Source organism: Barbatula barbatula, assembly GCF_947034865.1.
Source record: "Barbatula barbatula genome assembly, chromosome: 21".
NCBI classification, from domain to species: domain Eukaryota; kingdom Metazoa; phylum Chordata; class Actinopteri; order Cypriniformes; family Nemacheilidae; genus Barbatula; species Barbatula barbatula.
Genome location: NC_136784.1, coordinates 12,836,739 through 12,849,006, shown reverse-complemented (window position 1 = coordinate 12,849,006; position 12,268 = coordinate 12,836,739). Strand labels below are relative to the sequence as shown.

Genomic DNA, 12,268 nt, shown 5'->3' with positions numbered 1-12,268 from the left:
AATTGGAAGCTGAATGTTATGAATTCTCTTGACATTATTTCCTGCAATTAATAATGAACCATAGAGACACAACATTTATTTTTATTTTATAATTTTCAATGTTTAAAATGTAAATAGCTTTGTAAGCAATTGTAAAACATTACAAACACAGATCACCGCTAGATGGCTCTTGTGTGCTTTTAAAAAATCAAGACAAAATTCCAAAAAGACTTTGGAGACCATGTTTCTATAAACTTCATATTAATATTTGTAATATGGCTGTTTTTTTTAAAGCCAGATTGGCTTCATTTTTTCTTAGCTACTTTTTACTGTGTAGAACTGTTGTATAATGAAAATGAAATAGTTCAAGCTAGTTACTCATGCCTAAGAAGCCAATGATCCCTTTTATCTTTCATCATTTGCATAACTGCAGCCATCAGTTAACCTTCAGTGATTTCACTCCAGCCACAACACCGCTGTCCCATCGAGAAGCGTCCCACCCCAGGAACCAGCCGGTAAAAGTGGGGGGCTCGTGTCCCTGCTTCACCACCACCACAGGCGCCCCCTTGTCACGCCCCGATGGGTCTGTCTCAATGTATGTCTTTGCTGTAAGTGTACAAATTCACTAGGTAAAAGTCACAGACAGTAAACTTGTTGTTAAATCAACTTCATGCTTCAGGGGGTCTTACCAGATTTGACAGACTCAGTCCTCTCCACCTCATTAGCATCCTTTCCAATCCACACAAACACCTAAGCAACGAAATCAGGGGATCAGTGGTGCATTGAAACCCAGACCCAAAGAAAGTGAAGATTAATCTTTGAATAGATTATCCGACACTTTAATCAGAGGCAATTTGTTGTCCTTCAAGATCTGAGAGAGAGATTCATTACGTTTGCAGTGCAAAGCGTTGGAGGAGATGATGAAAAGAAATCTAACCTGATCCCAGCCATCCAATAACATGACATCATCTTCTGCCAGATCATCTTGGTTAAACTCACCAGGTACCTCTTCAATCTAGAATTAAAAAAATGAATTGTTAACACATATAAGCTATAAAATAGGCATTATTTAACATTATCAGATCGTTGTTCCTGTAAGCATGTCCTCGTGTCAACTCATCTGGTAGAGCATGAAGCTTGTAACACCCAGATTATGAGTTCAAGAAACGCATGTACATTTTTATTCTTTTTATCAGTTAATACTCACAACGAAGCGTCCGGATTTGTTGGAGCAGGCGAACAATCTAGGAGGATGTGCTATATTTTCACTCTCCAAGATCTTGGATTTTTGATACTCAGCCTTTCCACCCAGAGCTTTCCAAAAGTCCTCTTTGAACGAACAATAGGCAATGAGTATGAGTGTGTAAATACTTGTATAGATATTTATGTGTCGGATGGCTCTTGTCCTTACCTGGCTCTTGTCCTTCATTTATCAGCTTGGTTTTGCACTTCAGTTTCTCACTCAGATACTTTGCCCCTTGTTCCTCCTCCTCACTGGCCCCCTTCCCTTTCCACACGTACCCATTCCCCTGAGGCAACTTCAGGAGGTAGGCATCATTGGTATTCAAACTTGACGCCGTCGCTTCAACCTTTCAGACCACATGGCAGCAAACTTACAGCAAATATACTGTATGCATCAAAGATACTCCGAACTTCATTCCGAGTTCATATTCTGGACTCACCTCGCAAATGCGCGTAATAGTGCAGAGGTTCTTGCGCACTTGAAAGAGGCGGGTTGGGGGAGCAGGTGCCTGTCCTCCCTGTCTAGACGTACCCTCCTTATATACAATGAGAGGCTTGTTTTTGAAGAGACTCAGCAGGTGTGGCGGTTCCTTTCCTTGAGTCACCCGGACCTACATGGTAATGAACCATTCGGATTAGGTCTTGTCCGAGTTGACATGGTACAGTATCGTAACAAGGTCAATTTTTTAGTATTCACTATAGTGATGTAACCAAACAGTTCTTGGCCACCATTGATCACAAATGTCGGAAAATTTGCTTTTGACACAAAGGAAGATTCTTGAATGTAGGACAGCAAATGGTTCTGGGGCACTTTTGACTACCAATGTAATTTTTCCTACTATGGTAGTCAATGGTGGCCAAGAACTGTTTGGTTACTGACATTCTTGCGAATATCTTTCTCTGAGTAAAGAGGACAGAATTTACATTTTTGGGTGAACTGTCCCTTTACGATGCCCAGGGGTCCTAGTGTCAACATATTTTTTAGCTTCGAGCCATGCGAAAGCCCAGTCCAGCCCTGTTTTAATCAAGACATACATATATTTCCTCTTACCTGAACAGCGTTTCCACCCAGGGAACGGTCCAGTTCAACAGTAAGAAAGGCAGATGCTGTCAGCTCATCGATCGTGCTGCTGGACCCCTGCCTGTTAGTGTGAGCACGCAGCCTTATTTGTTTTACTGGCAGGCACAGACTTAAGTTACAAACTGTTTGTACAAATCTACAAATCTTACCATGTGTAGATAATCTCTCCCCTGGGGTAGGTATATAATATTATATAACAGTCTCCTCCATAGAACTGCCCGTACGCTGCGGGGTCGATGGGAACTTTGGTTTCGGCTTTATTACCACACTCTACCCTCCAAATCTGTCAAACAGCACAATATATATTAATTATTAATATTATGTTTAATATTAAAACTTCATCATCAAGAACATCAATATTTTGTCTATTCAGCAACATGACTGTAATATCCGCTTGTTCTTCCTGTATTCAAATGTCATAATTCACACACAAGCACACTTTAGCCTTTGCAATCACTGTTCTTTTCTATGCAAACTGTGACCTGCGTTTTTCCAGAGCCGTTATCGACCATGTTGTATTGAGCAGCCATCTGATGAGACTCGTGGAGCTTTGAAGCATCAAACTGGACTTGCTGAATCTTGGCGATCCGCTCAGTGACGTAAACTCTGCCGAGACCCTCGGCCTGGTCCTTCTCTTTCCAACCTTTGAAGAACTGCTTAAAGATGGGCGTTTCTCCCCCCTCCGGAAGCACCTGGATCTGTGTAAATAATTGACGCAATAATAAATATGTGGAGGATGTAATGAAGCATATGCAGAAGTTTAAGGTTTGAGAGTAAACCTGTGTGTTTGCTGGATAGCCCATCTGTTTGATGAAACCCTCAGCTGTTTTCATGGCCTCCTTCCTCTCGCTGGGATTTGCGTTGCGGCCTAGATCATAAACATTAAAGGTATGATCGCACAACAATGACAATTTTGTCATTTCAAACCTGAATGACTTCTGCAGAACAAGAATGAAGATTGTTTGAGGAATGTTGGTAACCAGACAACGGTGGTACCCATTACACAAAACCAATGGGTACCGCTGTTGTTCGGTTACAATTATTCTTCAAAATATCTTCTGCAGAAGAAAGACAGTCCATATAGGTCATGCAAATCAATAAGAAGCAAATGCGAAAACAAAACTTGATCGCAGTTCAATCTTGGGGCAATAAAGTGGGTGTACCTTTCCAGACAAAGATTTTCTTGTTTTTCCCGTGGTCAAGAATGAAGCATTCGTCCGACAGCAGGTCAGTCTGGTTGAATGGATTCTCTTCTGACACAAGCGACACTTGCATTTTCCCAGTAGCATCAGATACCTGTGAGGTGCAATGGGATTCTGGTATTCTGTCTATGTGAATATATGGAATTAAGACATACTGAATACAGTAGTGGCCAATGCGATATCCAACTTTGTACAGTTGACATCTTTGCTTTTTATTCAAACATTTTATTGAATTTGTACGCATGGTGTGTTTGAGGTGTAAACTTGAAGCTCATCTAAGAAAATATTAAAGTATGCACAAAATGACACACAATACGTACAACGTTTATAAAGTTATAGGAAAATGACTACAAAATGTTAAATCATTAAAATAATAATTAAGAAATATAATTATAAATAAATTCCTTTTTTATAACGTACTCCACGTATTTGATTGTCTACCTTCAAAAAAGCAAATATGGTACAAATGCATCCCTTTTGGCCACAACTGTAAGTGAAATAAGATGCTTCTTTACCATGTAAAGTTTGGCTGATTTTCTGTTAGAAATGTCTGCAATCATGTCATCATTATCATCACCTTCAGGGAGGTCAGGCTTCACACCGAGAACCTGTGATGTGCAAAAGCGATTTAAGACTGCATCAAACCTTTCAGCTAAACCAGATATCCAGTTGGCTTTAGCAAATATTGATTTAACTGCAAAAAGGTGTACACGTTCCACCAGATGCTTAAAGTTGGTCGCATTGTATTACTTACCTCGCTCATCTGAGAAGGCTCCTGTCCTTCTTCTACAACCACGAGCTGGGCTCTTCCATTCCTCTCGTTGTCTCGAATGCCGGCAGCCACCTGAGCAGCTTTCACACGCTCAAACTTATTACACATTGATCCACACCATTGATAGATTACCTGGGAACACAACAAGTGGTCTGTGTTCATGTTTCATTCTTAGTCATTGTGTGCCAGTATTTCCTCTTACAATACTGTGAAAATTCACAGGAAAGACATTGGTCTCAAATTCATTCTCTGTTATTATCCTAGCGATAAGGTTTTAATTGTGTGTATTTTTCTGTCCTTCTGCAAGAAAGCACATTCTTGCTAAACTGTCAGTATGGAATGGTGTTTATCTGGATACGTGCTGTTTCTTTTATACTATGGTTTGTATGTTACATAAGAAAAATTAGGAAAAGTATGCTGTCAAACAAGTATAGAGTTAATCTTCCTGCAAATAGGCTCATGGATCCGATGGTCAACACAAGTCAACTTGGAAGATTCATTTATTGTTACAGTAAGTGTAAACCTGTGTTTCTGCCCCTTCAACTCTCCTAATATTTTCTTAACATCTTATGTTGACTGTCAAAGTATTTGTACGATAATCCGAGTATTTAACCCACCCAAAATACATACAGTGAGGGTATCAAGTGTGAATCTGCCTTTTTCTGTTTATGGCTAACAACGCATAACTGCAAAATGACATTGAATTTATCTATGTTTTGAAGATCTTTGAATCTTTAGTGAGTGAATCACACTGCTTTTAAGTGTCATGAAAATGAGAAAATAATTATCATTTCTTTTAGTATTGTTTCTAACTCCATCATCATCTGTCCTTTTGTCAGGTCTCACCGCGCCCAGATCCACTATGAAGCAGTCGCCTTTATTGAAGCTCGCCCAGGTGAGAGGCACTTCTGTGGCCCTGACGGTGCGTCTGCCCTTGATGTGGAAGAGCCGCTGGGCAGTAAGATCATTGGTGACCACGTGCTGAAATCCTGATGCCACACCTCCCGACTAAAACGTCAAAGAAAAGAAGGGTCATTTTAAAAATTCCTGTGCTTATGATTCTTGTATTTTATCCCTCTTTTACGCTTTCCTTTTTTTAAATGCTTTCCATTTTAAGCACATGAGTCACTTTTAGTCTGTGGCCAAATACAGATGGGCTGTGTGTCCCTGAACACGTGTCACAACACAGTTTTTACAACAAGTTTGTACTTCCCTTACAAAAAATATACTTTATAAGTTTATTAAGTTGAAGGGTTAAATATAAGTTTACAATCTAGTAAGTTTACTATCAATTTATAGTATAGTTTTAAGTGTATTATTTCAGTACTATTTGGGACCAAATTGGCCCACTTTTTAGTTTATTCAATTCAATTCAATTCAATTCAATTGTATTTATAAAGCGCTTTTCACAGTGTGCATTGTTCTAAAGCAGCTTTACAGGATATAATAAGAAAAACTGAAATGTTTATAGAACAAGCAATCAAGATTATTCTATTAAATAAATATCGAATGTCAGCAGTCTCCCGGTGGTTTATTTAGCATATTTTGCATTAGGTGAATGCTTGGCTGAAAAGATGCGTCTTTAATCTAGATTTAAATTGGGCGAGTGTGTCTGACCCTCGAATAGTATCAGGAAGGCTATTCAAGAGTTTAGGTGCTACGTATGAGAAAGCTTGACCGCCTTTGGTGGATTTATTTATTCTAGGTGTTATCAAAAGTCCTGAGTTTTGAGATCTTAGAGAGCGTGATGGGTTGTAGTGTGATAGAAGCTCTGTTAGGTAGGTTGGGGCTAAACCGTATTAGAGTCAATACAATAATAAATGGGTAGCCAGTGAAGGGTTGATAACATTGGGGTTATGTGATCGTATTTTCTGGACCTGGTTAGAACTCTGGCAGCTGCATTCTGAACTAACTGTGTTTGGTTATTGATGATGCAGAACAACCACTAAGTAGCGCATTACAGTAGTCAAGTCTTGAGGTCATAAATGCATGAATAAGCTTCTCCGCGTCAGCAAAACATAGAATATTTCATAATTTGGCAACATTTCGAACATTGTGACATTTGAGATGTAATTTCCAAATGACAGGTTGTTGTCTAATGTAACGCCTAGATCTTTTACTGTATTTGTTGGAGTAACAGTGCAGCCTTCAATTTGTAGATTCTAATCGAAATATTCTTCTTACGTGTCTTTGGTCTGATAAGTAATATTTCAGTTTAATAAGAATTTAAAGAAGGAAATTACAAGTCATCCAATGTTTTATATCTTTGATGCACTCATCTGGTCTTGATAAGATATCATCTGCATAACAGTGGAAGCTAATTCCATGTTTTCTAATAATGTTTCCAAAGGGCAGCATGTATATGGAGAATAGCAAGGGTCCTAGAACCGATCCCTGAGGTAATCCATAATTTACTACCGTTAGATTTGATGATTCACCATTTAAATGGAAAAATGGTTATTTTCTGATAAGTAAGATCTGAACCATTGTAGTGCCTGTCCCTGAATACCGGTATAACTCTGTGAGCGATCTAAATGTATGTTATGGTCTACAGTATCGAACGCACCCCTAAGGTCAAGCAGGAGTAGGAGTGAGATGTGACCTTTATCTCATCCTATAAGCAGGTCTTTTGTCATTTTAATGAGTCCAGTTTCAGTACTATGATGTGGTCTAAAGCTTGACTGAATTTTTGTGCATGTCATTATTTTGTAAGAAAGAGCACAACTGAGTGGACACTACTCTTTCGAATATTGCAGACAGGTAAGGGAGATTTGAATTCAGTCTAAAGTTTCCTTGTTCATTGGGGTCTAAGTTTTGTTTTGTTGATAAAAGTCTTAATTACAGCCATTTTAAAGAGTCCTTGGACATGGCCTAGATTAATTGAGGAGTTGATAATGTTATAAATGGGCTCAATTGCAACAGGTAATAACTCTTTTAATAATATAGTTGGTATTGGGTCTAATAAGCATGTTGTAGGTTTAGATGTTGCAATAAGTTTAATTAAATCTTCATGTTTTATAGGTGAAAAACTCTGCAGCCTTTCATTTGGGGCGATGGTTGGTACTAATTCATAGGACAGACTTGGAGGTTGAGTTTTTACTATTTTGTCTCCTATGTTTTCGATTTTCTCTGTAGAAAATGTCATGAATTCATTGCTACCAAGGCCTGGCGGAATAACCAGGTCAGGTGATGTCTGTTTATTTGTAAATTTAGCAACTGTACTTAATAAAAACATTGGATGTTTTAGTTAGTTTCTATGAGGTTACTGAGGTGCTCAGCCTTTGCTGCTTATTGCGCCCTTTTATAATAGTTTGCACTCTCTTTCCACACAATTTTAATCTGCTATCATCTGCTCGTGCGTGAGGTTAAAGCGCGTGAACAGACCATCTACAGGACAAGCCAAATCTTTTATCTTTATTTACACAATAATAATATTATACACCGTAATACATTTATTTGTAATATTTGGGAATGTTTGTGTGCTACTGTGAGTCCCTCTGTGTGTAATAAGCGGAGTTGTGCCACCTGCCATTTACTAACGTGTTAAATAACCAAAAACATTTTGCGCCATTGACTTTAGACCAGGTTTGAGTTAGTCTCTAGCGCAGTCTATTTTCAGTTCTTCAAAATAGCGCCAACAATACACCTGAACACACCTATTTTTTTGACCATTAGGCCCATGTGTGCACAAATGGGCGAAAATGCATTTGCTATTTAAACAACACGGCGCAGGGCGGGAAAATAGAACTGCATCGGGCTGAAACTAGCAAACACTTACGCCGGGTGTACACTTTTTGTGACGGTATAAGCGAAACGGAAGGTCTTAGGTAGGAAAGTGGGTTATTTTGGAAACGTTTTCACCACACTCCTTACAGAGTCACTGTACACAAAGACTAAGATTTATACTGAGAGGTGGAAACATTTTCACAATTTGCTCCTTGCCTTTTAAAAATAAACTAAAACCTCACAAAAACTGTCAGTCTTTCCATTAGAATAAAGGATGGCTTTATGTTTGTCTTTAGTCAGAGAGATGCCGGTTTTGAAGATTCAATTATATTTCTTAACTTTCTGAATGTTATTAATTGATACAATATTGATATTTTACCAATTAATATATTAAATATAAAAAAATATTAATATTGAACATCAAACGGGTAATGTTTCTTAACATTTTCTATATAGAGAGCAAAAATTCATTGCATTTCCCGTCCCCGTTTGATTGATAGAATATATCGGCCCTGAAAATGCTTTTATTGGCCAATATATTGGCGCATCTCTAATAATAACTGTCTTGTTAGACCTTATATGTGATTCCTCCTTTAAAGTAGCTGGTGAAGCTGGTGCACTCAAAACCCTGGAGTTCACGATACTGAACTGGTTTCCCTCCCAGGTAGTCATCCAGCTGAACTGTAAAGATGGCAGCAGCTGTACTTTCATCCTGTGTGCATTCTTTACCTACAGAGACAGAAGTATTTTTTTAGATACGGTCAAAAACTGTAAAATTACAGAAAAAGTATACGATGATTGAATATAAATGCTTGTATCCTATCATTTTAACAGTGCAGTGTACATATTACTCCTTTCTGCATTACTTGGAGCAAAAGGGGAAATGTGAAAAATAAGACACCGCAGACAACAATAGTCATGATTCTGCATACAGACAACAGAACATCTGCCTTTTCACCTTCTCATTTTTTCCTCTCACCAAGCATCAAAATTTACACTTAAACAAGCTGAGACCGTGACAACGGATGTATCGCACGAGGGTGAGACTGCAAAGTTTCTGCAAAGCTCTCTGTTAAATGCTGTCCATTTCATGACAAGCTTTACATCTTGGCCACAAAGACATGATGGGCAGAAGCCTCATTCAGGAATCTATTTACACTGTGGTCAATGACTCATAATGGAGGCTTTTTTGTACCGTTTGCGGAAGAGTTGAGGCAAAAGGACAAGCCAAGGCCAGAACATCTTAGTGCTATTGACTTGTCTAAAGCATCTAATGGAGTGAAGAGAGTGCTTGCACTCAGCGGAAAAAGGAAACTGTATTAAGTGGCTATTGTCTGTACATGGATTCTGGCGACTAAATGGTTAATTGTCCGTAATTTATTTATTTTCTTGTTTTATTTATTCTTTGAATGTTTAAGAAACTGCGACATTAAAAATGGTCAGGTTTAACTCCTTAAGAGTGCAACATTGTATTCATAATTATTTACTATCATCGGGACATGTTTCCCGTGGTGTGACATCAAAATAAAACAAAACTTACAATGAAGATAAATCTCACTTGTGGTATTTTATATTATATATTAACAATTAGGATTGGGAATCAAAAATCAATTTCAATTTGGAATCGGAATCGAAAGGAATAGGAATCGAATACATGAAATTAGAATTTCAATTCCTCTTATCATTTCCTGTGTGCATATTTTCATAAATCCGTATATGTTAATTTGTGATTTGCTGATATCTCAATAAAAGTCTTTTTAAAATGTACCATATTTTGACTAGAAGCATATAGCTTAACTATTGAATTTGCAGCAAAGCAGAAACCTCAAATTAACCATATAGATTCATTATATAGTTTAACCCTGATGTAAAACTATGGTAATACAAATTGAATCAAACAAAACAGGGTTGCTGTGGGTATATAAACACAAAACGGTGCTCATGCAAATATATATATTTTTGCAAACCAGTCAATAAGCGGGCTAAATGACTATACAGGTTGATATCTTAATGTTTTACTTTAACTGTGGAATCGATAAGAGTTGAAATCAATAAGCAGAACCAAAACGGAACTCGATAAAATGAAAACGATACCCAACCCCATTAATAATATAAAACTATGTTATTAACAGTTTGTTTTGTAATTTGTTCATACCACACATACAGGACACGAGTCAACTAACCACTTCCTCAGTTTTTTTTTTTGCAGTTTTGCAACTTAACAGAACTTTGTTTCTAAAGTATCTATTAAACAGAAACGTCTCCTCACAATGGCAACACATATTAATGTGTTAAAAACACAAAGCCCTCGAGCACAAAGTGCTGCACAAGCTTATCAACGTTCACAACTTTGTGATCATCTGACAACTTGTTTGCACAGTAAAAGCTTGTTCACTCAACACTGAACATGTCAGTCAAGACAGCTTCTCGTCTGTATTTGTTTGTGGAGTTTTCCCACGTACAGTCATTGTGTGTTATTTATTTAGCTACAGATGAAAGTCCAGTTTTAATATCGTTGCAACTTTACAACCTTCACTACAGATGTGATATTGCGTTTTATGGGGCCATATATGTAAGCTTTGCATTTTGGATACTACTTTGGATTATTTAGAATTTTTAATCTGAAACAAGTTAATTTCCTTTTGTCTTTCGCCAACTTGTTAAATAGCGACTGAGATTTTTTTAAACTTCTATTTTTTTATTCATTATATATCATTGGCAAACGTTGGTGCACACGCTACAGTTTGACCTCACTGATACCCTCTTAAACATTTCACACACAATGTGTCTCGAGAATGCTTTATTTCCAGGCTCAAGTGCATGTTTCAGTAAAGTTCAGGCAGTAGATATTCTATAAATTATACAAATATAATACACATAGCATATATATTTTAGGAAACAATCCATTGTAATATTAATGTAACTTCAACCGATTTTACCCACTGGGCATTTCAAGTAAAGAACTGTGCTTACCCAGCCAGTAGTGCAGATCATAAAAACACGAGTTCTTCTGTTTGACAGTGTGAAGCACCAGGTAGGCATCGCCAACATAAAAGCTGCCGTGTAAGTTGGCAGGCACTGGAGCCAGCTCCATCTTTTCGATTCTCCATATCTGGAGACCAGCAACCTTACCAGCCTTCTCGAACTCTTTGTGGTGGAGAACCATGGTTGAGCGAGTGCAAGCTGCGAGATGAGGTGAGATGATGAAGTGGGAGAGGCAGACTGTCAGCTACTGTAGCCTGACAGCACTGAATCAATAACAGCAGTGTGCAGATGTCTGCACACACACACAAAGTGGGTGTGTTCAGAAACATGGCAAAGCGGTGTGACAAGTCTACTCAGAGCGAGGTAACGTAAGGTGGAATTTTGAATAATTGGAATGTTGAAAGTAAGTCAAGTTTAACATTGGAACAGTTGTTTAATGCTTTCATTTAGGTGTTGGTTTCTTTTCTTAATGTTTTGTTTCACAAGAGAACATTACCTGATTTTCATGTAAACAGCAAAATGATAATGACAAGAAATACACATTCTCAGGAAATCAAACAAACAAAAGACCCTACATTAGACAGATGGTTTGCACATTTTATATACCGCTTACCCACAAGCTCAAATTGCTTCAAACACAGAACAAACACATTAAACGGAAGGACAAAGCGATTGCATCCATTAACTCTTTCACAAAGAATGCGCATTCACACTGACAAAAAGGGATAGTTCACCCAAACATGAAAATTATTTCATCATTTACTCTTCCTCTTGTCGTTTATTTTTAACCTGTATGACTGACTTTCTTCTGCAGAACAGAAGATATTTTGAAGAATGTTGATAACCGAACAGCGGTGGCAAACATTGATTTCTATATGGACGCAAAACCAATGAAAGTGATTGTCGCGCTGTTCGGTCAACACCATAAGGTAGAATGATTTTATACTGTGCAAACTGTATATGCCATCCCCTGAACCTTTCGAATAAACATCATTCAGTTTTGGTTTGCTGTTGACCTCATGGGGAGAAAAAATGTCACCACAAGGCCAAAATGACTGGAATCATATCTTGTATTACTAACTGGCATACCAGGACCAAACATTACACACATATTCATGAAAGGGTTCATTTAAAGGGTCTGAAGAAAAAACAAGAAAATGACATATTCTGACATAAACATCATTTTAAAAGGCGAAGCAAGAGGTATAATTGTACTGTATTTAAGGAAAGGGGATTATGTGTGTTTATGACCACAAAAATGGATTGTATTTAATAAATATA

General features: G+C 37.8%; 1 protein-coding gene across 1 annotated transcript; it reads right to left on the bottom strand.

Moving 5' to 3' along the window:
- Positions 1 to 65: 65 nt before the first annotated feature.
- On the bottom strand, positions 66 to 11,258 carry scin (scinderin). Its single transcript, XM_079484963.1, has 16 exons — positions 10,976 to 11,258; positions 8,577 to 8,731; positions 5,123 to 5,284; positions 4,259 to 4,408; positions 4,020 to 4,112; positions 3,466 to 3,598; positions 3,082 to 3,170; positions 2,785 to 3,000; positions 2,452 to 2,585; positions 2,273 to 2,363; positions 1,662 to 1,832; positions 1,391 to 1,568; positions 1,187 to 1,308; positions 917 to 994; positions 669 to 729; positions 66 to 585 (listed from the first exon to the last, which is right to left on the bottom strand). The coding sequence occupies exons 1-16, from the start codon at positions 11,166 to 11,168 to the stop codon at positions 416 to 418; spliced, it is 2,196 nt and encodes a 731-aa protein (XP_079341089.1). The 5' UTR covers positions 11,169 to 11,258; the 3' UTR covers positions 66 to 415.
- Positions 11,259 to 12,268: the final 1,010 nt, after the last annotated feature.